At 44.8% G+C, this 24846-nt stretch overlaps 1 protein-coding gene across 16 annotated transcripts in view; it reads left to right on the top strand.

Annotated features, from left to right (window-relative positions):
- LOC120451237 (collagen alpha chain CG42342) overlaps nucleotides 1-24846 on the top strand; it is a 70864-nt gene that overhangs the window by 38078 nt on the left and 7940 nt on the right. For 9 of the 16 annotated variants that reach the window (XM_039634748.2, XM_039634745.2, XM_039634741.2 and 6 more), the window contains exons 3-8: nucleotides 10690-10769; nucleotides 11326-11433; nucleotides 11554-11622; nucleotides 12552-12722; nucleotides 13115-13220; nucleotides 17081-17178. In XM_039634748.2, coding sequence (XP_039490682.1) covers nucleotides 10690-10769; nucleotides 11326-11433; nucleotides 11554-11622; nucleotides 12552-12722; nucleotides 13115-13220; nucleotides 17081-17178 — 632 coding nt within the window. Of the gene's footprint in view, nucleotides 1-10689; nucleotides 10770-11325; nucleotides 11434-11553; nucleotides 11623-12370; nucleotides 12425-12551; nucleotides 12723-13114; nucleotides 13221-17080; nucleotides 17179-24846 lie in introns of all 16 variants that reach the window. The other 7 variants (XM_039634749.2, XM_039634742.2, XM_039634738.2 and 4 more) reach the window with 3 other exon arrangements.

Genomic DNA, 24846 nt, shown 5'->3' with positions numbered 1-24846 from the left:
AGTTCTGTATTTAAGCAATCACAATTACTGCTGCCCTGCGAAATTCAGCAGAGAAAACATCAAACACCATCGGCAACCAACCCACTCACACTCGATCACACACTCACTGACCGTTCAATGGGCAAATAACATGTCAAGTCTCATTATGTTGCACAATTCGAGTAACCACTTTCGTTGGAACAGTGCTTTGGACACAAGAGCTTTGTTGAGAAAATCTAAATATTAAAATGAAATTAAACTTGCTTCGAATAGCTTAAGGGTTTTAATATGTTTTTCTTAAACTTCTTGTTATTGTTAACAATTTACTACAAAACTGGTTGTTTTGTGTTCTGTAAGGTGCTTAAAAAGGGAAAAAATAATAAGCACTTGACCTGAAGAATGAAATTCACCAAACTGACTCGTTCGTGAGCAGTAATCAGCTTAAAAATATGGCCAGAGTCTTACATCTTCGCAAAGGGAAACGTAATAACTGCGGTTCGAGTATAAAGACCATTACCTAAACAAGTTTACTGCCTCGTTGTGGCAATTATTTGCATGCTTATCAGCAAATGCGAAGGCATTATTATAAATTGGCGTTCAAACAGCCGTAGGACCACTGTGGCATTCCCTGGCTTCGCTTCATCGGCGGCCGGGCCATCGTTTTTATCAGTCAACCTGCGGCAATGTCCAAGCCATTGTCCCTCCGCCCGAGAATCCATCTACTGCCTTGTCTGGCGGGGCTGTGTGTCTGCTAAAATGGCTGGCAATTTAGAATTTATGGCAGCTGCATGATTTGTATGATACGAACGTAAGCAGTTTGCACTCACGTACCAATGGGGGCAGTCGTTCACGCACACATACAGAGCGCCGCGCCAAAAGGGGAGCAGGATGTGGTGGCACAAAGGGTTGCCGGTATCCGCATCTGTATCTGTATCTCTATCTCTATCTGTATCTGTATCTGCGTATCTGTATCTGTGCCCCGGGCAGCGGCGCATTTGTCTATTTGAACTTGTGCTGGGCGCAGTGTGATCATTTAATTTGAATTCGCGTCTGACGCGGCCGACGGCAAAAAATTAAACAACGCAGGACGCGCTCGCAGATACAGATGCGAAGGGACCATTTAAATATATATGTATGTACATATGTAGTCGCGATATATTTTAGCCTCTGCTCATTTGCATTTGCCAGTGAAATTGGTTAATTTCATTCCCATGTAGCTGCCGCAGAACCGGGCGGCGGTGGTTCGCCTGTAATTTGCTCATTAAAGCGCCAGGACAGCTGCCAAACGGATGCAGCAGGATTCTGAATGCAGGATGCTGGATGGATGGATCTGGATGTGGATGTGCATGTGCGTGTGGATGCTTCAGCCATCAGGGCATCCGGATGTTCAGCTGTTGCTGCCAGTGCATTGTGCATTATGCGCGTAAGCGTAAAACTTTCAATTATTTAAATTATGCCACACGAACAATGCCACAGGAGTGGGCTTCAAGCCGGCACATATGCCACCAAAAGCGTCAGCTGCAGGTTTCCCGTCTTCCTGTTCTGCTGATGCTCCTGTTGTTGTTGTGGCCGATGCTGCTGTTGCTGTAGATGCTGCCACTGCAACAATGTTTCCAACATTGTCGCCCATCGTCAGCTGCTCGTCTGCAGATTCCATGTTACAAAATTGCCGCAAGTTAAACGCATGTCGACACAAACCCATCCCTCTGCGCCCCACAGTCCCCACATCCAACGCATCCCATCCCATCGCATAGCATCCCATCTCATCCCTGCAACTCTATACCAGCCACATAATTCATTCATATCATCAGTGCTCGCGTAGCGGAGGAGACATCGTCAGATGAGTGATGGCTCCAACATATCGCGCATATCGGCAACATAACCATTGTGTAAATGTCACTCCATCTCATCTCATCCCATCGCATCCCCAAGTGGAACGCTGAGGTGTCAGCAAGAGGGACTGTGTTCTCCCTTGGCTTATTTATTGGGAATATGGCACACTCGTCGGGTATAGCTCGTCAAAAGAAGTAACTACTGAAGCGAGAACTGCTAGATGGCTTATCCACTAAGAGAAATGCAGGCATTTAATCAGTTATTGTGAAAGTGGCTTGGTAAAGTGCCTGAAACTATTGGGCATTAAATCGTATTATATACATGGATTAAATGTACTGGAACAACCTACTAACAATTTGAAATTCAATATCGATATGAAGCAACAGTGTTTTAGCTTACGATAGCATTTTTCTGAGTTGTAAAATTTGGTAGTTTATCTACAATGTAGATGCATTTGAGAATATGTATATAGAGAAAATTGTTTGTCCTCTCTGAGGCATCACACTCTGCGGACCGAAATAAAGGGTATACCAGGATCGGTTGTGAGCAAAGGAAGTGCAATTTGCAGGACTGTCAAACAAGTTGTACGGCTGGATGGTCAGCCACCTCATCCGCCGACGCTGACATCACAATTAAGCCATAACTCATCGGGCAATGGCAATATGTGAGCTGCATTTTGTATTGTGCCAGTGGCTCGGTTACATTCCATTACGGCCATAAAAAGAGGCTTACCCCAACGACGCTGCCCAAAAACCAGGAAAAAAAACCAAAATAATAATAAATACACAGCGGAGAACAGTGCAGAAATCTGTACAAATGCCACACACGAACTGCAACAGGAAAAGGCGGCAGCAGAGCTGGCCAAATAAACCATTCGAAGGCGGCTGACAAAAAATTCACAGATTCAGATACAGATACGGCTGCCCATGCATACAGATACGTATTACGGATACGTATTGCCATTCATTGCTCCTCTGCCTGTTTCATATTCGCATGTATTTACTTTGTATCACTTGTCACATTTTTTATTGTCATTGCGCGCCGCCGTGGGTGCTGTGATTTTTTATGGCTCTGGATATTCATCTGAAGAAGGGACAGGGACAGGGACAGGGACAGGGACAGGGATTCGGATCCGCTGTTATTATTATTATTATTATTGTTATTATATCATTCTTCATCAGCTTGATTCGCCTATTCATTGTTGTGTTTATAAGGCGCTCGCTCGAAGAGGAGAAAATATCTTTCATTACTTGTTTGGAGCTGTCGCAGCTGCTGAAGGGATTAATTTCTTGATTTACCCGCGGAATATATTTACATGCGAATCGAGAGTGAGTGTTGCTTTGTTCTTCAGCCGTTGCTCCACCAAGACCACCAATACCACCAAGACGGTTCCCATTTCCCACTGCGGTCTTGCCGTTTTATATCCAACTGTGCAATTGCTTGGAAGCGAATCGAAAGTACTGCGTAGCATTGGAGCATTGAGGAGCCACTGGGAAAATATGCTAATGCCGTTCAATCGGCGGGACCCTGGAGCTGGAGGAGCGTGGTTGGGGGGGGAGCCATCAGTCAACAGCGTGTCAGACGCGCGGAAAGTGAAATGAAATTCTTATTTTCATTTTTTTGTTCACTTATAAGCGCCAAACACTTTCTATTGTTGAGAGGGCTTTACCCGCCCCACGCCGCCCCACACCGCCCACGTATTTTTCTAGGGGATTATCGTTTCTCCTCTGTTCTGTTCTTTTTTCCACGGGGTTTTCGGTTTAAATTGTTTTAGATTTTCCCTCTGTTCATTGAATCGCGTTTTGCAGATACTCCATTGCTTATTTTGGACCAGAAATAACAAAACAACAACGTCCCGGGGATTATCCTTCGGATTTTATATTAGTCCCGTATTTGTTTTCTATTTATTTGTGTGCGAAAATAAAACAAAACACACAGAACACAGTCAAAGCATTAAAATCTCGAGGCCACTGATGGCAAATGCCGGAAAAAAGGGTTGGCATATACAAGTTTGCCTTAACCGAAATACCGTTTACCAATTACTTAAACATAAGGTAAAGCCCCGGGGGATTTACAAGTGTTTTTCACCGTTCTTGTATTTCTGTTTGTTTTTCCTTTGGGTTTTCCCTCTTTTTGCTTGCTGTCCGCATCAACAGACTGGCATTTTAATAAACTGGACTTTAAGGACCTCTGGAAATAAGTGACAACATTACCATCAAATCAAATGACTTAAAGTTTGCGACACATTGTGAGAAACGTTCCAAATCGAGTGATTTCACTGAGAAAGGACTTCAAATATGATAATCCCTGGTATCTGTTAAATTTAATCAGATATTCGCATTTCAAAGCTATTCTACGATTCAAAACAAGTTGACTGGCGGGTGTCCTAGTTGTCACAATGCAAATTATAGCCCGACACCCACCCACTTAGAATGTGGTTTAATCAAATTGCATTAAAATTGCAAAACGGAGAGAAGCCAAGTATCGCAAAGAAAAGCGAAATGCAAATCTCTGGTTCTCTGGATGGGAAATAAGAACGTGAACGGCAGAGAAAATGAATTATTTTATTAACGCTTAACAAAAGCAGAGCCGAAAAACACTGCGCTCATAAATATCAAAGTGAATTCAATTCCCCGCTGCTCTATTAAAATCACATTACGCATCGTAAAATGCCATTTAAATCATAAAATTTCCACATAAATTCATATAACAATAAAACATTAATTTTAAGCAAATAAAAAGCGATGTGCCGATAAATCAAAGCAGGAACTGCAATAAATTATGCAATTTGCATTAAAAACCAAAGTATAAACAACAAACATTGAAGAACAAAAAGGAGCAATAAGCAATAAGCCGCAAACAACAATATTCCGGTGGCAACAGCAAACCGAAGTGAAATGACAAACAAATGTGAAGCTAATTTGTCAGCTTGTTGAATTCCATGGAGTGAGTGGGTGGGTTGGCATTGGGATTTCGATTCAGGTTCGGATTCGGATTCGGATTCGGATACGGATTGGAATTGGGATTGGGATTGGGTCGGCCAGATGCCAACGAGACCACAAAGCCATGAAGCCGTCACTCAATCAGATAGCAAAAGCGAATTGAAAACTGTGTGCGGATAGTGAATGCAAATTACAATTAACCAAAGAATGTTTTTTTCCCAGCCCCTTCGCCATTGCCCCGTACACAATTACCTATAATATTTATGGCCAAACCGCAAAACATTTGTCGAGCGTTGCATTTACATGTGTAATTGCTGGGCGGGTTGGCTGAGCGAGTAAGTTCGTGGGCGTGGCTGCGCTAATTAATTGCGCCATAAAAGCCACCTGTTGCAGCGCACGCATACACACACTCTAATTACGTATACGCCGTGTTGGCGGTCGTCAGAAAGCGCCACGCATAAGAATCGAAGGATTTGCCACTAATCAGCATTTAGGGCGTTTAATTAGAGAGGAAATAATGGCAAGGACGCGTTGACAAATCGATATGCGAGAGCAGGATCGTACAGGATTGGCAGCATATTGCTGCTATTCCATAATGCAACAGATTTGTCAGACATTTGCCTTCTGGCCATGGCAACACACACACACACCCGCAAACATCCAGCTGCCAAACATTTGCACTTGTCATACGTCTGCGTGTGTGTTTGGCCTTGTGTGTGTATGTGTGTGTGTGTTTGGCTTTGTGTGTGCGTGTGTGTGTGCTGTCTGGTTTTCTCTCTTTGCCAAACCGCCAGGCATTTACCTCGTGCAAATGTGTTTGCCTGTAAATAAAACCGGGCGGATCCCAGGACCCAAGTTAGTTCTTCCTGCGTTTCTCCTTCCGTTTCCCCTCACACACACACACACACACACACACATATGGATATGCAGACACGCAGTGCCAATAAAAGTTTGTCATAATGCATTTGTCGAACTTCAGACAGCGCCCGAGGGCCACTAATTTGGTCCTGGCCATTGCTGCTTATGTGGCAGCTATAATGATCTGACCATTTGATGCTGCCATTTGCGGAGTTATGGTTACGCATGTTGCACATAAGACGTACATAAGTCAATTAATGAGCATTTGTGTCCACTCGGGCGAAATAATTAGTTATGTTCGTAGCTAGCACTGCAATTGAATTATGGCGTAGAGCGAAGATTGCCTATTAAATTGGCCACCTAAATTTAATTTGACCTGTTGATAGGGACAACTTGTCTCAGTTTCTTGATTTACTGCTTGAGCATATACATATGTACATGTGTTCTATATATGCATATGCAGAACTGGTTTTACTCCTAATGAGCAGGCATAAATCAGAGAAGCACAAACGGGTTCGCCCATCTGATAATCACCAAATCATATTCAGGCAAGGGATTCTTATCGTTTCTTAGCTGCTGTTGTCGTTGTCGTTTTTGTTGTCTGGGGGATAAAGCAGGTTTCCAGGAAGTAACCGAATCGCTCTACAATTACAGTCGCCCAGAAAGGAGAGCGTGTTTGCTCCCGAGTCCCTGGGACAACATGAGACACTTTTGCGAACACAACACCGCTGGCAGCGAAGACAAGCTGCAGAAAAACAACAGCAACAACAGCTGAGCTGGGCGAAGGAAGAAGAGTTATTTTGCATGGAAAGTATCGCATATCAGCATCAGCATCAGCAGACGACAAGGACGAGGATAGCGAGGCAGGACGAAAGTCGCCGCCCTTTTGGTTCGGATGTAATGTAGCGCCGCATTTTCCTGGTCTTCCCATGCGCATTCCACTATTGTCCCTGTGCTGCAAGACGCATTTATTAAAGATTTACAGTGGCAACTCGCAGACAAACAACCAGCAACACAACATTCGGTGCGCCTTTTGGCATTTGAGCAGCTCGCATATTTCCCTCGTCCTTTGTTTCATTGCTTGCCACCCATCGCTGCTGGCTACGCAATTTCATTTGCATTGGAAAGGAGGTGGGAAAATATGGTGGGCTGGGGGAGGGGAGCTGGGAAATGCGTGACTCCGTTGGGGATGGCAGGCTGGGAAAACTTTTGCAGTTATGTCCGCAACAGGAAGGAGCACATCGAGCAAATGCTTTAAGTATGCTTACCATTTTGTATTTGGCTGCATTCAGCATTCAGCATTCAGCAAATGGCAAACTGCAAACTGCATCCTGAATCCTGCATTTGCCTGTCGCTGACGCACGTACGAAGGACACCGGGGAGCCAAGCCAGCGAGCAGCCGAGCACAAGGACGACACACGTCACGGCAAAAGTTAAAAGTTTGCCATCAATGTTTGCTTTTCAAGTTTCACTCCTGGCTGGCAGTTCATTTTGCGCTGCGCACAGACGTCCTTGACAGGATGACAGGGATCCTGGATTGCGGGCCAGCTGCACTGGCTGCTTCCGCTCTTTTGTGCACTACTTTAAATGAAAATTTAATTTTCCTCTTATGCGTTCGCTTTAAGCACGGCTAATGAAAATGCTGAGTGGCTGTCTTAAAGCTCAGGAATTTGATTTGAGCCCGCAAAACTTTTCGCACAGCTCAAAGACAAGCAGCATGTAGCAGGTGCGCTTAGAAATAAAAGTTTTTCAAGATTATAGGTAAAGTCTGCTCCTTGCAGCACCATATTAATAATAAAGTGGGCGTGAACCATGTCTAAAAAAGTTTATCATATAAAATTGGTTTAGATCTAATATGGGTAAACTTTCTGCATTATTAATACTTCAAATTATAAGAAAACGAAACGAACTTTAACTTGTTAACAGTCTATATACGTATTTTCCTGCCTGCCTGTTCAATAAAACCGTTTGGCCAAATTCCAAGTGAATCATTTTAGCTCAACCCTTTCCAACGCCCACCCAATCAGTCACTCATTCAAATCGAGCCCAAAAGATTTAGCCTTTCAGTAAAAAATCAATTGAGCTTTGACCACAAACTGAACCGAGTAAAGTCTTTGAACCCCGAAATGCCAGCTTGCCCTGCTGTTTTTGCACTCCCGAACTCGGAAACTGCGGCAAGTTGGCAAATTAGATGAATCTCTGGGAGAATGAACAAGCCCCAAGTGTGGCGGCAAAGTTAGTTGATGTTGCAGCCGGCGAAACTTCAATTCCCCGATCAGGTGCGGACCCATTTTGGTTGTCCTGGGAAATGGGAGTGAGGGTAAAGTGGGGACGAAGTGGAGACGAAGTTGGGGTCCGGATCCTTGAGTTTGCCCATCTTTCTTCTCTCTGGGGTGTTTGCCAACTTGTTTAGCCGTTGTTTGTTGTACGTGTTGTCGTGGTGTTGTACGCACGTAAACGATGCCAAGTCGAGTATTTATTACGCTCACAACTTGACATAATTCCCTTTTTCCAGGGGGCGGTGGGTGGCGGCAGGCTGATTCTGACTGAGCTGATGCAGCACTTGAACTAATGCCATCGATATAGATTTATAACCCCGTTGTCACGTATGTGCGCGAGTACGTTCGATTGCCTGCACCATCATCATTACCATCACTACCATCATTATCATCGCTATCATCGTTAACATCATCGTCAGGATCAGGAGAAGCGGGAAAGTACATTGGAGTCGACAGGACTGCCACCAAGTTGGGCGGAAAAAAACAAGTTGTGACTTAACAACTTCATCAGCTGGCGGCGCACTTAGTTTGCCTGACAGCCTATATATATAAGCGGGTATATATTTTTCTGTGTGCTCACAATAAGATTTCTTAGCGCATTAGGCGGCAGTATCAACAGGAGCGGGGAAAAACAACAAATAAATGCCATTAGCAGCCAACAAACTGTAAGCCAAAATGGCGCCATCAACGCGAAAATAATACGGAAAATGCGGCGTTAATGGCAACGATGATTGAAGGGCGGGCGGGGCGGCGACGGGGGAAGGCCGGAAAAGCTGGGAAACCAGGGAAACCCGGATAAGAATGAGACGGAGGGCACCCATGTGAAGGCAAACGATGTTATGATTATGATTATTATGTTGCTATTAGATTAAGAGCAATTTTAACTTTTTCCGCTCGCTCACAAAGGCCTTCCGCTCGCCCTACTCCAGGACTCATTTTCCCCCGCACTTCCCCTCATTTTCCCCGCATTTTCCGATCCTTACATTCTTTTTTCGTGCGTCAACGCTTTCCGTTTGGCTTTGGCTTACGACACTTGACGCCCAAGTCCCTCCTTTAATCGCCGCCCCCTCCCATCTGTGTAACTTCCAACTTTGGCACCCCCGTCGGACAGAGTTACTCCTTCATTGTTTCTGGGCCGGGTCTTAGCCACGCTTAATTGGTTGGCTTTTATTACTTGGCAAGTGCTGCAAGCGCATAATTTGCGACGACGGAGAACAGTGGGCCAACTCGAAGATTAGGCAAATTTCACGGATGGTTTAACGAAGCAGTTCTTGGGGTTTCTCAGCAGATCTATTAATTAGGATAAGACGGGTCTTGCAGCCAGACGCTCGACCAAAAGTAATGGTCTATTTATCTTATTTATTTATGATGAAATTGTGCACTGAAGTGCATAATACTATACGACTGAGTTGATTAAAAATTCTTGGAAATTCTTAATTTAGGGAAAGTCATTTTATTCATAACTTACAATAAAGTAAATGGTTTTAATCGTGCGGGGCTTTGGGAAATGGTCCATCGTTGAATTTTTCGAAAACTTCCAGCAGGTAATCTACAAACATTTTTTTTACATTTCTTGTAAATATTCTCTATTAGTCTGGGATCTTTTCCTTTTTATTTGCCTCCGTACTTTCATGTTCTCGACTGCGTGAACAGAGAAATCTTTTTTAATTAAATAAGCATCCGTGGATTAGGTAGGTGGAGGGGGCATCAGAGGCACCGGCATCGCCATCGGAGTCATGCTGGCTGCCTCACTTCGCACCTTCACATAGTCTGCAGCAAGGCCACGCCCCCAAGCGCCGCCCCCACCCATTTTACCACCCACCGACAGGAGGCGCGCGTGCCTTTGGTAGTTTGCGGCGCCATTTTAGCGCGAAATGAATTTAAATTGTTTGCCGGCGTTTCTTGCATTAAGGGCAGCTTCCTTTCGAAGACCCTGCTGCTCTTGGTCTTTTTCTTCTCTTTCGGCGTAGAAGTAGAAAAACGAAATTACTTAATTACAACAATTATTATATGGAACGGTCCTAAAAACTTGCAAGTGTGGGAGGATGGGGTTTCCTGTAGGCGACCTGCTGTTGCTATTGCTCTTGCTGTTGTCTGTTAATTTAATTAAACATTTTCACACCTTCCGACTGATACATTGGACCATATAAAAGCCATTTGGTGCCTTTGTCTTGGAATTTTAGGTGTTAATTTCCTGTTCCGTGGATGCAAAAAACAACAAGTGCAGCGAGTCGGCTCTAATAAAAATAATTGCCATGGAAAGCCAACAGACAAGCAGCAGCAGTGGAAAATTACAAGACACGAAGGACCTCGGCTCGGAGTTTTATGCCATGGAAAATTGCATGCGAAATAATTGAAAAGCATCGACTGCAGCTTTGTCCTGTTCCTCGCTGCTCCACCCTGCTCCTTGCTGCTCCTGGCTGCTCCTTGGGTCCTTTTGGGTAGATAAAGTTTCCTCGCAGCACCGAAATAATAGCACCAAAAGTGGTTGTAAATATTTTGTGCCCGCCATTCGCCATTCGCCAGCAGCTTCTCAGCCCGCAGCGTGACAAAATGCTGCGAAAAGTCATTTTTCAGCTAAATGAATTTGCGCCAACTGCGCAAAAAACAACGCCCAAAAAGTGGCTAAACTGCAAATGGGGGTTTCCGAGGGGCAAAGGGATGTGAGCCAAGGAAATGGCTTGCCACTGGTCGTCGCCATCCAGTTTCCTGTGGGTCAGCGGCAAGTTCAATGGGCAACTAATGAGGCGACCCTAAGATTGCTTTTCACTACTAACTTCCGAAACTTTCCATTGCAGGTCCTCCAGGTCCGCCCGGTCCACCGGGAAAACGAGGGAAACGCGGCAAGAAGGGAGACAGCGGCGAAAAGGGCGATCCGGTAAGTAGCAGTTGACAACAGGAAATGGAGTCCATGTGCTCAAGGAACTTGCAATTGGAAGCTTACACTCGGTTCACAACATATTAATCAAATTGTGCACGTCTAAAAAGTGGATCCTTATCTTTAGATATTCGTTCTTCATGTTGAAACTCCTTTACGCCAAGTCAGTATTATTAGTATTTGAAGAGTCACTTAAAAAGAACGGCTCATATTTGTGTCAGTGTATACTTTAAATACAAGTTCCGGTACAGAAATCGGACACCTTGGGAACGCAAAGTTTTTGTTTTGTGTTGTTATAAAATAATATATATAAAAATTTTTATATATTTTTTTGGCGTATATTTTTACGAACAACTCAACACGAATTTATCTTTACAATACTTAAACAAAAATTAAGAACCAAAGAGCAAGCTTGAATGGTACTAAACACCAATGAAGAGAATTAAGTGGCCATTCCAAACAATCAAATGTGCAAAAATTATACGAAACGTGAAGAAGTAGAGGCTGCAGATGGTACTATTATTTGAGTTAACATTACATATTTCTCGTTATCCAGGGCCTGAATGGCATCAGCGGGGAGAAGGGCGCGGCGGGTAAGCCCGGAGACAAGGGACAGAAGGGCGATGTCGGCCACCCCGGCATGGATGTCTTCCAAACCGTGAAGGTAAGTCGGAGTCGCAGCTCCACTTCCACTGCCAGATCTCGAAATCCGCTAAGGCTGCTGCAATTCATGGCTACAAATTAAATAGAGTCTAACCGGATCCAAATTGCTTTGCATTCCTAGGGTCTGAAGAGATCGGTGACAACGCTGCATGGCGGCACGCTGGGCTATGCGGAGATAGTTGCTGTTAAGGTATTGCCACCCACTACCCACTAGCCACTACCCACCACCCATATCCACTCATCAAGCAAACTCCTTGCCACTTGGGCCGCCCTTTCTTCGTTATACTTAAGACGTTGGCATGGTCAAGACCATTTTTCAGGGGCCAAATGCAGATGGCCCAGAGATGGCAGCCCGTAGCATACAACAAATTATTTGCAACTTGTTGTCCTTGGCTGAGTCGCTTGGTCTCTGGATTTGTCCTTCTGGTCCAGTCATCGTAGTCCTTTCGTCCTTTTACTTAGTTGTGTAGTTGTGTTTATTGTCTCGCTTCATTCTCGTTTGTAATGCTTTTAAGTTGTCTCCTGTCTGTTGTGCTGCTGCCTTGGCTCTTTTGTTTAAACTGCGCCATAAATTCGTTGCAACATCGTAGTTTGCTAGACTTTCCCTTCCCTTCCCTTTCCTACCCATCCCATCCCATCCCATCCCATCCCTTTCCTTTTCATTTCTTTTGGTAGCGGCAACTTTTCGGACAGATCCCTTGGTAGTTTTTAATGGAATTTCCATCCTATTTGTTTCGTAGCTTTGAGTTACCCTTTAAAAACATTTAATTTGGATTATTTGCTTTTAATTTGGCTAATCTAGCTTTTGCAGCAGCTGAAACTAACTTTGTTTGATGATTTATTAACCATTGTTTTCAAATAACCCATTTGGTTTTTTAATATATTTTTATGTTTACATTAAAACTTGTTGTTTTGGTTGGTATGCTTGACGCTGTAAGGACTTGCAAGAAGCAGGCGTCAATGTATCCGCTTCCACAGTCATACAGCTGAAGGTAAGTTGCCTTGCACCTTCTTTGTCTCAGCATGTCCTATGTTTAGTTTATATCCTGCACGTGCCCCACACTCGGTCAACACGACGGGAGATCCTGAGCTAATAAACATGTTCCCTCGTCCTCACAGGGAGAGCCCGGTGAGCCGGGTCCGCCAGGACCTCCGGGCGAAGCGGGCCAGCCGGGTGTGCCGGGCGAGCGAGGACCACCGGGCGAAGCCGGAGCGCAAGGTCCGCAGGGCGAGGCCGGACAGCCAGGAGTCGCAGGACCGCCCGGCGTGGCCGGTGCACCTGGCACGAAGGTGAGTTTCTGCCGGTGATTCACCGAAAATGACGTACACGAGAGTAAAGAAGAAAAGCGAAACAAAAGGCGCAGATAAGGACTCACACACCCATAACAATAACGAGATTCTGGGGAGGAAGATGTCACCAGGATTAATGCATTATTTGTATCTGTTGGATAAACACGGCGACGGCTTAAGTGACGGCCAGTGATTCGCTGTCATCCTGCCGGGTCGGGTCGTCCTCTTTTGTTCTCTCGACTTTCCCATTTTCTTGATGTCGTTATGTTGGGTGCGGGTCTCGGTTTTTCCGCAGTATTTATCGTTTATTTATGCATTAAGGCTGTCTGACTCTCGGTTTTCCACTTAATTTCCACAATGACTCACTCACCCTCTGGCCGACTTCATTCCAGGGCGACAAGGGCGATCGAGGCGATCGTGGACTAACCACAACCATCAAGGGTGACGAGTTCCCCACTGGCATCATCGAGGGTCCGCCGGGACCAGCGGGACCACCTGGTAAGTGCCAGCTGATGGCTCGTGTGTTTGTTTGTGCTTGCATCATCCAACAGCCACTTAACGCATTCGGATATACAGATACACAGATACACAGATACACAGATTTAGCTACAAAGATACTTGTATCTATACTTGTGCTTGGGCATCGATCGACGGATCGTTCGATGACTTTTTCAAGTGTGGCCACGCGGCTGCGGGTCGCCTAATTTATTGTCATCCGCAACTGGGAAATGCTCTCACAGCTCACACATGGCATGGTCATATGGAACATGGAACATACGAGCATAGTCCCAATGCCCCCATCCTCGATTGATTGAGTCATTGACTAGCGGGGTATCTCATTAGTTGTGCCTTTATTTTTGGTCGGCTCGCTTAAATGGAAATCAGCGCACCAGCGCGGGATCTCTCGCTTTTCACACATTTTCCCTGGATTTTTACGACCTCACACATATTTTAAATATTTTATTCGATGACTCTGCCATATTTGGAAATTTTCAAATTTCATTTTCCACTGCTGCATTTCGCTATAACTTTTACGACCTTTGTTGTGCGCCCAGTTCGGACTCCAACGTCAATTAAATGCGCATAGAAATGTTGGGAGTTTGGCCGCCCAACATTTCCGCCCACCACAACAATGGAATTTCCATTCGGCTCGGTTTTATGATCCGGCCCCAACACATTTCTGCACTTTATACGAATTTAATACACGAAAATAGCCCCAAAAACATGACGTTCCAAAATAGTTGAAACGAGCGGGAATCAAATACAAATCTAGTGATTCTCGTAAAAATCTGTAGACCCCGAGAACTCGTGGCACTGGCCGCAGTCGTAAAGATGCAACTTTATGTCATTTATGTTGCTTTTAGCGGCTCATTAGCATGACTACCATCGAGCTGGAGTACAACAATATGGGATTGGATGCAATGGAGTGGGTTGGATTGGGTTGGGACTGGGACGGTTAGTTCCCGACCTCAGTGGGACAGCTTGTACTATTGTTTTACTAGGGGCACTCAGTGGGCCCAATAAATAAGCAATCGTTCGCGTTCAGACTGATGGATGTGGTAGATGGATTGATGGCCCATAAAATTGTTGTCCGGATGACACTGGAAATTTCTTTAACCAATTGATGGATTGCGGATTGATGGTGTTGATGATCCGTCGCTGAGGTTTTATTGGGAGAATAGAATTTTAATTCAATTTTGGTTCTGGTATTCTCGCTTTTATGACCCGAAATTACGCCCACTTGAAATTACGTTTAACACAACATTGAATGTCCATTAACCAAATTGGCTTTAAAATCCAGTAATAAAGGCTTAATTTAATTTATTTTAAATTACATACAAGATTTTATGGCTCGCATTGCTTTAAAGAATATCCGTGGTGCAATATCTATTGGAGATAAAGGTTTCATTTATTCTAGTGTACACAGGTCTTTTAAATAGATTATTCATGCAAATATATTTTAAAATTCCTTTTAAAACTAGCCATTAGAAACAAATCTTTTTATTAGTTAGGTGTTTATCTGAATATTGCGAATCTCACTTTACTTATTATTGAAGTTTTCCCGTTATTGAGTACCCCTAGTGCCTTTGAACATTCGTAGGCCAGCGAGCAACGCCATCAATTAAGCGCTTTGCTGCGGTTTGAGCAGCCCGCATCATTACGAGTGCCCACGCCCAACCGCCCAACCGTCCCTCCGCCCCTCCGCCAATCCACCCTCCAGTGTGCCACTGCCCTTGCCCCTCCGTCCCTCAGTCTCTCGGCCCAACTTATCAGTGGCTGGCATCAAAGTGCTTCGATGTCGCAGTGGCATTTCGATGTGATTGCGATGACGATGCTCGTGTTGCCGGCCCATTGTTCCTGGAGTTCTTGCTGCAAGATCTGATGCTGCGATATCTGTCGGCAGTAGCAATAGCAGTTGGAAGAGCAGATGCAGCAGATTCAGTTGCATTCGATTACTTCCGCCGAGCTGTAGGCTCGAACTCCGTCCACTTTTCCCTGGTGCGTTGATGGACACGAAATTGCAATTTATTTTTCCCCAAATTCAGCGACAAGAAGCGGGGTGGGTACGGGTACCCAGGGGACACTACTTCGGCTTGATTTGAATAAATGGAACGTCATTTGTTTCCGGCATTCCCTGCGTCTGGACTCGACGGCTGTTGGCTCAGTTGGGCTTGGCTTGACTACTGGGCTTATCTTATCGGTTCCGTAATTAGTTAAGCTTTCTTTGTGTGTGGACTTGGCAGCCCAGACCAATTGGATGTGTCGCTTTCAGGCGGAAAATGCCGGTCCATCTCGGTCCGTTTCGGTCTCGGAAAATCTCAGGCTGGCTGGCTGGCTGGCAGAAAACAAAAGCAGTAGCCCCAGCTGTAACATCAAAAAATTCAATTTATTTCATGATTTATTTGAATTTCATTTCATTTGGTTTCTTGCTTGATTGCATTGCGTCTTCGGGCAGCTTCCGTTCTATGAAATTAAAACTTATCTCGGGCATTCCATCTGCCAGCAAACAAAATAAACACTAAGCCCTCTGACCGGCAATCCAATATCCTGGTCACTATAAATCCAAAATTCAGCTTGGACCCCGACTGCTCCTGCTGGCTATAGTCTGTGTATATAGTTTTTATAATGTTTGTTGCAATTGTCGACTAAAATGCTTAACGTTGAATTATGCATGCATAAATAGAAAACTTCAGGCCAGACAATGGGGCTTGCGGACAAATGCTTTATAAACAAATGGGAGGCGACATCGGAGGATCTCTCTGTGCTCTGTGCTCTGTGCTGGCAGGACCGGTAAATTTATGCTCTCCGCAGGACGAGGTCCTTATGCGTTGAACGCAATTTTACGAACTTAATAAATTCACTATATCTTTCATGCCCTCGCCCATTTTGACATGCCGCACAATTGGATTTATCTACGATATGAGCCCCCTTCCCCTTTCTGTTGGCTGTGCAAGTGGTCTGGTTTAATGGCCATGCCAAACAAACCAAAAAAAGGCAATTTCTCATTATTCTAACTAAACAGGTTGGTCGTCCGCCGCACAGTGGGCCAAAGTTCACAATATTGCCATCCAAGCGCTAAATTCTGAGGACGAAGTCCTTTGATGAGCACAAATTCGATTTGCTGCAATCCGGAGCTGGGGTATTTGCTCCATATACACAGATCCAATTCCTGCCCTACTTCAAACGGAGAATGCGAGTCCTTGGCGGTGGGATAAAAAAGGTCTGCTTTTGCAGCTGCCAGCAAAAGTGCAGCTTATGCATATTAAATTGTTATTCTGCATCTGTTTGCATTCCGATTTCAATTGCATCGGAGTGACGTCGAGGGGCAATGCTATATATACATTGGTATATGCACATAGAATACTATTAAGTGGGTCAAGTCGTTGCCGTCATTAGCATAGGATGAAGCTGGGGCCTTGAACTATTTCCCATGGACCATTCACCATTTATCATTTACCATTGATTTGCGACCACTGTGAAGTCGGGGCATTCCATTCGCTGGCGATAAACAATTTGCATTGCCAACTAAGCCCCGACCATCGTTAAACCATCAAGAGCCTGTCCGTCCCTTATCATCAACCAGTTGAACAAATTGCTGACCAAAACCAACAAAATCAGGCATAAGGGGTGTAGTGGGAAGGCGGCTTTATTGAGCTCTCGGTGCTCTATAATTACAGAGGCCACGCCCACTGTTTGCACAACACTTTGCATCTGTACCTCTGTCTGTTATGTATATATACATATATATATATAGGATCTGTGTATCTGTGTAACCGAATATATTCATGGCATTGTTTGCTCGCATTTTGAAATCTGTCACTAGAAGCGATTCGCTGAAATTAACATTTTGTGAACAGGTCCGCCTGGAGAACCAGGAGCTCGAGGAGAAGCGGGACCCATTGGACCAGCAGGACCTCCCGGCGAGAAAGGACCGCGCGGCAAACGGGGAAAGCGGGTGAGTAATCAACACGGCACAAAAAGCTGAACAAAACAGCAAAAGAAAAAAAAAAGCAAAACAAAACCTGATTCCACTCGATTTTTAATTAGAAACTCAACGGCGCAGGCCGTAAATTGAGTTCGAAAACAAGAAGTATATTATCATGTAAATTACTTTTGTACAAATGCGTGGGCGTGTGCGTTAATTTTATGCTAATCTGTAAATACTAGTGACGCCGCGGGTGTAAATATCCATATACGAGTATATGCCTACATAATACTATACGCATACCCACATAGAAGGGTAAACCCGAAACTTGTCCTTCCGCATGGTTTCACCTGCATGTTGGCAGTCGGTGTAATGAGCATGTTTACACGGCTGCGGAGAACGTGTTACTTAACTCATTACAGCAAGTGCGAGTCCTGCGAATCCTGGGAGTCCTGAGATACAGTCACCAGTTCTGTGTGAAGCGAAACTTTGACAAGCTGCCAAAGGGAGGTGGGAAAAATAAAAGTATGTGGCACATATACACACATACTTCTGGCAACACACCCCCAAGAAACTATGTATTTCGCCTGCTAATCTGGTCGCCAAAAATTTTTGGCGGCGCCTCCCTGGAAATACTTGTGTCATATCGAAGGCATTTATCTAGTACTATCTCGTCGTTATGGTTCTGCCCCCCAGAAAATGTCAACAGTTCCTAAGATACTTAACATTTTTATTGGCACTCCAAGTGGCGGCAGCTGTTGCCGCCCTTTTGACGCGTTGATGGATGCGCGATTCTTCGGGGGGCGATGGCGGTTGGCGGATGGCGGATGGAGGATGGAATTTTCATTTCATTTCGCTGCCTTTCTTTTTTGCGCATATATGAATATGTGTGGCCAGCACGTGTTTGTGTGCTCCATGAAAAATGCATAAGCGCCGCCGGCAAAGCTGCTACGCCACGGATGAGTTTCCTCGGATCCAGCTGGGGGTTTGGGTTCGAGTTGGAGTTGGAGTTCGAGTTCCGTCCTGTACTGTTTTGTTCTGTTCCGTGTTTATGTATTATGCTGCTCAACCAGTGCGCAAACATTTGCGCATTTTGCCCATTTTCACGTAGCCAACTGGTAGAGGGGGTTTTCAAGGAAAGCGTTCTGATTATTGTGCAGCAAAGTCAAAGTCACGGCAGCCGCTGTTGCCTCCGTTGCTGCTGCTTTTCTAATAACGCGTAATGCCGAGAAGAAACGGCAGGCATTTGGCCAATACAAACCGACATCCAATACGCCCAGCAGCGTAACAACAAACAGAAAACGCGGCAGCAACGTGCCGAACTTCTTTTATGGGTTCAAAGCCACCGAGGGTAGATACAGCACTTAATGGCGAAGAAGAGTTTACGAGATGAAATGATACCAAAGACATTGGAGAATCGAGCCGGAAACAAAAGCAAAAGCGTTATCTAAAGAAATACCTCTGGAAAAAATATGAATTCCGTTCTCAATAATAAACTCCTTAGACTTTAAATATTAAATGTACACCTTCCGGGTAAGCTGAGTAAATCAAATTTTTCAGTGTTTTCAAGAAACAAAATCTACAAGAATGCCACCTCAATTAAAACGCAAATGTTCACCACACAACAGAAGGCAAAAATGTTAGGCTCTCAAATGAATACGAGTACGAGAATATACGAAATATTTGACAAGCACGTTGGCATTAAATCCAATTAAATTGTTAAGCACAGGCTTTTGCAAGAATATTTAAATTCAAGTCGAGATGCGAAAGATACACATTTGCACACAAGAATTTCGCATGCATTTTTTGTCAAAATGAAAATAGTTTCCCAAAGACAAGTTATTAGGCGTTTCATAAAACTTTTCGATCTTTCCCTGCTGCCAGGCCAGCGAGTCTCAATGAGCCGATTATATTGAGCCCCCTGCACAGTCGACGAAAGTTCCTCCATCCAGCGCACTGCAGCAACGTGATGTCAAAACAAATGAAAGTCATAAGCAAACGGCTTCTGCCTGTGGCTCTGTGGGCCCGTGGACTTCGTCTTCTTTGGCAAACAAACAAAAGTTTCGGCAACAGCAGATATAACTATATATTCGCACTCATGCGCCGCACCGCAGGCAGTGCAAGGCATAAAAAATGATTTGCAACAATTGCCGTCATCTTCGGTGGAAACGTGACGCCTTCCAGGCAGCTAACATAGTTGATTTTTCATCGATCGATGAAGAAAAGCCCCTTTGTTCATTACGTTCAGTCCGCCTGCAAAAATAATGATAATTATGTGAGGAGCTGCATCGGTGGGAATTGTTTGGCTGCATTTCCAAAATTTGCCTACTGGCAGGTGAACAACTCTACCATAATTAGTTCAGCAAATCGTAAAAAGCGTCTGGCCTATTTTGGAAAAACATATATCCATTCCTCGCCAACAGCATCTGGCTTTGGCTAAAACCATTTTCCCATTTTTCCTCCTGTTATTTATTTTTTTTTTTTTGGGTTATTGCCTAGCCGTCGGCGTCATAAAAAAAGCATAACGCAATTGCTGGCATTATAAATTTGACATGTTATTTTCGTCGCCTCGTCAGAATAAAATGCTCATATAGATTGCCACATGCCAGGGACGTGGTGGGGTAAGATGAGGGGGATTCTGATGACGGGTTGGCATATGAAATGAATTCGATGTGTGTAGTGAGGCGTGAGGCAGGGTTTTACAAGGAGCCGATGATTTTGTGCCCTATATTCAGAGTGAAAACCAATGGGCAATGGGCAAACTAAGCCCAGTGACAAATGCAAAGTAAGTCAGCTGTCAGAAAAATCCATGAATAATCTGGGCAGCAACAAACGCTAGATGCCCCGTGGCTACAGGGTATCCAAATGATTTCTGCCCGCAGCACGAGCATGAATTTTACGAGCGGGCATCGAATTAAAAATTTAAATTAATATTAAAGCGCCTATGTCATGGCTCGATTTAGCAGTTGCAGATTTGCACTTTTCGCAACCATATATCTCGGTTTAATAAAGTTGAAACGATAAGTCAGATGGGGAGGCTGGGTGGGAATGGGTGGGAATGGGAATGGGGCTCGAGATGTGGCTGTGGGTTAGCTGACAGCAATCTCAGCCAGAAGAAACTGTTTGTGAAGCGTTTATGTCAAATTTATGCTAATGTATTTTACAATCGTTGCTCAGCCAAGGCCCATGTCAAGTTTGTTGTCTTTTGGGCCCTTCACATCAGCATAAATTTAACACCCCACCCGCACCGGCTTTTCCCCGCTTTGCTTATCAGCCAAAAAGTTTTCCCGTGCCGGCTGCGACTTCGTCTAAGTAAATGGAGTCATAAAAATTGCGAAAGTCCCAAAAAGAAAACTTGTCAATTCGCTACACGTCACACGGTCTCCACCCCGAAGGAAATGTGATCCCAGAAATGTGCAGATGAAGAGTTGGCACACTTTCCTAGGCAAATCAAAGCCTTAAGGTTGCTTACACGGAAATCCAAATGGGCCAGGACCTTTTCATGCCAGTGTGTGTCTGTATCCTGCACGTCTGTACATTCATATGTACATACATCGCCATGTCTGCCACTCAAAGGGTTCATCGCTGTGGCTGCCACTTGGCCAATTCGTTGGTTGTCGGGTGTTGGCTAAACGACGCAATAAGCTTAGCACTTTCACCACCGAACTCCGGATCCTGGGCTCATTGCCTGGATTTTCATTGCTTCAGCTTGAGTGGAGACGACTTTCTCTTTCTCCTTTCTCCGTTTTCCGTTCTCCGTTCCTTTGCCGATTTTACCCGATTTTCTGATTTTCCGATTTGATAAGCGCCATCCAGCCCAAATGGCCAGCAATGTGGATGTGTGCTTACGTCATTGTTCATTGAAAAATGCGCCCCATGCAAATTTCGCCTTCTTTGTGCGCAATTTTCCAATTTTCCTTGTCTGCGGCAATTATTTGCGGTCAGCGTCCATATATCTTATATTGAATGCGAGAGATGGCCCGTTTGTGTCGGGGCCTGAAAACCCGGCAAAAAAAAAAACCCGGTCAAGCGTGGGACACGCCGCAGGACACGCGTGGGTGGGCGGGTACACACACATGTACATGCATGCACACCCACACGGGTACTGTGAGGGTAATGTCCTGGCCCCAGGGGTGTGCGTAACTTTTATTTTATGGCCGCTGATGATGAGAGCGTTGCGGGAGTCACAAAAGCGATTGAATAAAGAAATCCGGGCTCACCCACGGTATCAGGAACGCGACGACAATGCCCCCTGACCCCCAATGCTCCATCCACTGAACTTCCTTTCTTCTGCAACCGCACTCCCAATTTCTTCCAAGTTAGTCAGCCTCATAGAAATTTATAGGCACGCGTGTTACATTGACGTGGGTTTGGGGTCGCCAGCGCTGGAAATGCGAGAAGGGGGCTGGATGTGTTTGTGGGGTTTGGGTGGCTGTGGGGCCAGGGAGTGAAGAATACGGACTGAGAGGGGGCATGGAGGGGGAGGTGGCTGTGCATGCAAAAGTAGCAAAATTATACGAAACCAACGCGCTCTGCCAACCTAAAAACCAAACCAAACAACCAACCACACAAATGCCAACTGCTGCCATCTTGGCATTGATGTGGAACTGTTGTCGTCGAATACGATGGCAAAAAGCAGCAGCAGCAGCAGCAGCGGAGGCAAAACGACGAAATCTTTAACAACGATTTCCCTAAATACTTCCGAATTTCATACATATTACAATATCACGGCAACCGGAGAAACCGCAGCTACATTGTTAGGGGCGAAACGAAATCACGCGAAATTTTTACAACAGAACTTGACTTCCTCCTCTTGAGCTTGGCACAGTGGGTGTGGCGAACGAAAGTTTACACCCCACTGAATTTTCTATATATAAAATATCTTCTAAGAAGACGAGAATATATGTAAGGACGAGCAATATTTTAGAAATTTTGCTTAGAAACTGGAAACTAATTCTTTGTGAGAAAGGTGAAAAGGTGGAAGTTAATTGGGCCATTTACTTTTCGTTATGAAAGCTCAGTTCATCCTTCAAGCAAGAAATGCCACTTGTAAACTGAAAAGTATTTGTTTATGAATGCCAAAGGTGGAACGTAATTGGGTAATTTATTTTTCGAGTTAATAAAGTTATGATAGTTTAGTTCATAATTGCACAGATGATATGTTTATGCAGCTTTTTAAATTTCGTACATTATTTCCAGCTGCTTTTTATTTTGATGAATAAATAAATAGGATGTTTAATGCTAGATGTTGAGATGCAGTCCAGACTATGAAAATAAGTTCGTGATCTAAAAGCTGGAATAACAAAGATTTACAGAACTAATTTCATAATATGGGATTAAAAAAAACTTTATTTTAATAGGGCTGGCAGAGTTGGGAGATCGAAAACTAGAATCGCTTCCGGATTTGTAATTTTTATGATATTTTCATGGATTTTCTTCTCTATAAAGACTGTGTTGCACAACGAAAGCAATCTCAAATTGTTTATGGTTCCGCCTTTTATCGCTCAAGTCGCCCATTGTAATCGGTATCAATGCGAGGCGGAACGTATTACGAATTTAATGCGCTCGCGTACTTCCAAAGAACTTCCCCTCGGCCAGCGTCGAATATTTTGTAAACTTTTGCGGCAAACGCGCAACGCATTACACGCCATGAAGTGCCGGGATTTTGGCCGGAGTTCACGGAGTATACGGAATATGTGGGTGTATGTGAGCCGGAAACGGGCTGCAAAACTTTCACCTCAGGTGGTGGGCGGATGGGTGGATGGGCCGATGTTATGATGTTATGGCGGACTGGGCGGAATGGGAAGGTTGGTCGTTCAGTGCGCTTTTTTCCGCCATTTCCCGCTCCCACTGGCTGTTGTTATGGCTCGGGAAAAATATGAAATTTCAAAAGAGGCAACAACTGCCGGGGAAAATGAAAAATTGTGAAAAATATGCGCGCACGCAGGGCACCAGCGGCACATGCTGTACTTGAAGGCGAGTGAGTATCTCGATCCCGAGGTGGCCTCGTCCTTCTGGCCCCGCTAGTACTCCTTGGTCCATCTGGTCGCCATCCCGCCATCCTGCCATTCGCCATTTGCCCATCTATCTGGTTCGCATTCAGCGACATCCGCAAAAGGTCGCGTCGAGATCAAAATGATTTTCAATTTAACGCGTTTACGTGCGGCCATTTGTCTGTTTTCCTTCTCCATTTTCCTGCCAGCTTTAAATGTGAAAACCTCGCCGAATGCATACTGGGCGAAATCCAGACGTAACGACATACCATCCGATGGGGCAATTAATTTACAATTACAATTTGCATTGACAACTAAAACGTACGCAAATAAAAGGTGATGCGCCCGAAAGTATGCAGTTAAAAAACGGCATGACTGCGGAATGAAAAATTCATTTGCCTTGTCATTTGAGCGTTAAATTGGAAGGCGTTTGTGCAAATATTTTCGATATTTACGCATAATTTAAGAGGACCTTCCCGCTCAAATTGGTATATCTACATTGTATATGTGACTGTGTTTGGGTGCTTTTAAAATTAAATTCTACCCGAGGCGCTCGCCCGCACAAATATTGATACATTCTAATGGATTTCCTTACACACACACACGCACACACACACTTACGCCCCCGCAAGCCGATTGGGTTTTGGGCTCTCGAAAAGGCAGAGGCTGAAACAGAGTGCGTTTTCATTCTGGTATTTTTTTGCCAACGGATATCGTAGTTAGGCAGCTGTGCCAACATTCGTCCTTGCGAGCCGAGCCCCACAAACATCTGCCCAATTCACTTGCCGCTTTCCGCATCTGTATCCGTATCTCTTATTTATGTTATTTATCTGCCTTATCTGCCGGCAGTTGGCTTTAAAAGCCTTTAAACCCCGACTGCCGTTCTTCTTTGGCAACTGGCGTTACTGGGTTTTGCGATCATCGATTGACTGGCCGGCGCGCCGACGGGGAAATGTGGGCACGTAAGCCCTCAAAGTGTCCTTTAATTACAGCAGAAGGCAAACGTTAAGCACTCGGCTTTAATTCAAATCGCTTTAATTGCTCTACAAATGGCCAGAAAGGAGAGGGAATCCCGTGCGGATTCCCCTTATTCCGCATTAGGAACAATGTGCCAAAGTTGCTAACAAAGCGCCCACTGACGCAGAAGCTGGCATCCTTGCACACACACACACACACACACACGGAGAAGGAACATACCTGCTCAGGAGCCACATGCAGATCAGAGCTCCTGGGGCAAAAAGAAAATGGCAAGAAGGAAAAAGTTGAAATTGGGAAGTGCATTTGCGGCGAGAAGGAAGGACTGCTGCCTCACTATCCTTAGACCACAGTTATCTTTGCCGCCTCGTCCTTTTGTCTGTCGCCATTTCGCAGGACGAACAACTTGTGCATATGCCAAGCCACATCCTGTCCGTATAAGTGTGCGTTAAGCGCTTACATTGTTATGCCTTCTCGCTGATGCCGTTGTCCTTATGCTGTTTTGCTGTTGTTGCCGGGTTTTAATAACTGTAAGTACGCCACTTCCTGTGACAGAAGAAAATGTAATTGTTGCACATGCCCGGGCATGCCGCAAGGAAATTACACTTCCACAGCGACACAGATATAGACACAGATACAGCAACGCAGATACTTATGCAAAAACAGTTGCAGATACATATGCAAGTACAGTTGCAGATACAGATACAGATACAGATACATTTACAGGATC

The sequence above is a fragment of the Drosophila santomea genome, chromosome 3R, assembly GCF_016746245.2.
Source record: "Drosophila santomea strain STO CAGO 1482 chromosome 3R, Prin_Dsan_1.1, whole genome shotgun sequence".
Classification (NCBI taxonomy): domain Eukaryota; kingdom Metazoa; phylum Arthropoda; class Insecta; order Diptera; family Drosophilidae; genus Drosophila; species Drosophila santomea.
Note: the sequence above shows the minus strand (reverse complement) of the source record. Positions and strands in the feature narration are given on the sequence as shown.